At 42.2% G+C, this 1,697-nt stretch overlaps 1 protein-coding gene across 1 annotated transcript in view; it reads right to left on the bottom strand.

Moving 5' to 3' along the window:
- CUNH1orf131 (chromosome unknown C1orf131 homolog) overlaps positions 1-646 on the bottom strand; it is a 7,049-nt gene extending 6,403 nt beyond the window's left edge. The window contains exons 1-2 of the mRNA XM_009281811.1: positions 593-646; positions 185-241 (exon numbers count right to left, since the gene is read on the bottom strand). Of these exons, the coding sequence (XP_009280086.1) occupies positions 185-241; positions 593-646 (111 nt within the window). The remainder of the gene's footprint in view (positions 1-184; positions 242-592) is intronic.
- Between the last annotated feature and the right edge of the window lie 1,051 nt (positions 647-1,697).

Here is a 1,697-nt window from a genome sequence, read left to right as displayed (position 1 = left end):
CAGCCAGCACGCTCCTCCTCTGGCACGGCACACAGCCAAAATTACCTATTAGGAAATCCTCACCTACAAGTGACAACCTTTTCTAGAGGCGTTTCTCATCGCTCCCACTGTAGCTTTCCCAAGCATATAAATACGCACACCTGCACACTAAAATACTGAGATTCGATAGGTCCCGCTGACTTACTTTTTCGAAGTTAAATTCTTGTTCGTTCTCATTTTTCTCTTCGTCCACTATTTTGGTCTACAAACAAAATAAAACATTTTGAATTAATATAACAAGTAACACCAGTTTAAATGCTGATTGTGATAGTTTTTTGGAAAGCAACAAAATGTAAAATGGGTGGTAGGGAAGAGTATACAGCTTTCCAGCAGTATCTTTTCTAGCTTTACTACCTGGATTCATTAAAAGAGACGGTCTCAATAGCATTTTTAATATGTAGATATTATAGGGACTTACTGGAACAACCTTGCACAATTTATAGGGTACCCTATATAGCTTTGTCCGGCATTTTCTTGCCTGGATCATCTGCTACATATTACAAAAAGTTTCATAATTCAGAAAGATATTAATAGCTGCAATTAATTTTTATACCTTCAAGTATAAATTACATTTTATAAGAGAAAAACTGCCACGTGAGCTATGCATCATGCGTATTTCCATTTCCAAATCAGTACCAAACTGCTAATGCAGGACAGGACATGAACTTTAAGGCATTTTGTTTGAGACAGAGAGCCCAGTGGTAACAGTGCATGTACCGATAGCTGGTGGCAACACGCAGAACAAGCTTAATTCGCAACTGCATAGACAGATATTAGTGCGCATGTCCAGCTTAACTAGTGCAAGAGAAACAGCTCCAAAGGAAGCACTGTCAGCAAACAGCAGACCCCACTTAAACGATCTTAATGCTGTTTAAAGAAACTACGTGCTCAAAATGAGATGAGCGAAAACTACATCTTTACTCTGCGATTTACATGGGGACCTTCCATCAGCAGTTCTGTTTGGAGGGGAACTCTGCAGGGGGGACAGATCGTATCCTAGGAAGAAAAAGAAGCACAAAATCCCCAGGGAGAGCTCCACGCCTGCTCGCTACTGGAGTGTCCCATATGGGACACTTCAGAGCAGTAACAAATCTCCCAGGGTTATTTTAGTTTGTGTCCCACTCCTGATTTTGGGGAGGACGTGCTGAACCACCACTCTGAGCGGATGCTCTGCCCACTCCCAAGCGTGCTGATGCAGGCAGGCGGCACTGGCAGGGAAACTGCGGTCTGTTCAGGAGTAGCATCCCCTTATCTTTCCCCGTTTACTCTCAAGGGCACTCGATATCTCCTCTGAGGAAGCAGGAGCAATACATATGTATTTAAACTGAACCTAAATGCTTTTAACGCATTTCTTTTTCACATCTCCAGGATGTTAAGTCACGTCGAGTCACAGGTTCAGGTCCCAGGGTTCCATCAGGGCATCCACCAGAGCCAAACCCAAACTTCTCTCAACTCTGCAAGAGCTTCTGTATAAAAATTGCCCGTTTCAACGAGAAAAAAACCCTGGTTATTTCCAGAGCATTTTACTAACAAGCCTAACACCAGTCTTTTGGGGCAGAAAAACTTAAGCTGTAAAAAGCGTGAGAAAATAAAAATCTACAGCCATTTTTAGAGTAAAACATACCGGGAAAAGCACAAACGTTTATGGATTCAACCAA

The sequence above is a fragment of the Aptenodytes forsteri genome, unplaced genomic scaffold (genome assembly GCF_000699145.1).
Source record: "Aptenodytes forsteri isolate BGI_AS27 unplaced genomic scaffold, ASM69914v1 Scaffold132, whole genome shotgun sequence".
NCBI lineage: Eukaryota > Metazoa > Chordata > Aves > Sphenisciformes > Spheniscidae > Aptenodytes > Aptenodytes forsteri.
This window is presented reverse-complemented; position numbering and strand designations above follow the sequence as displayed.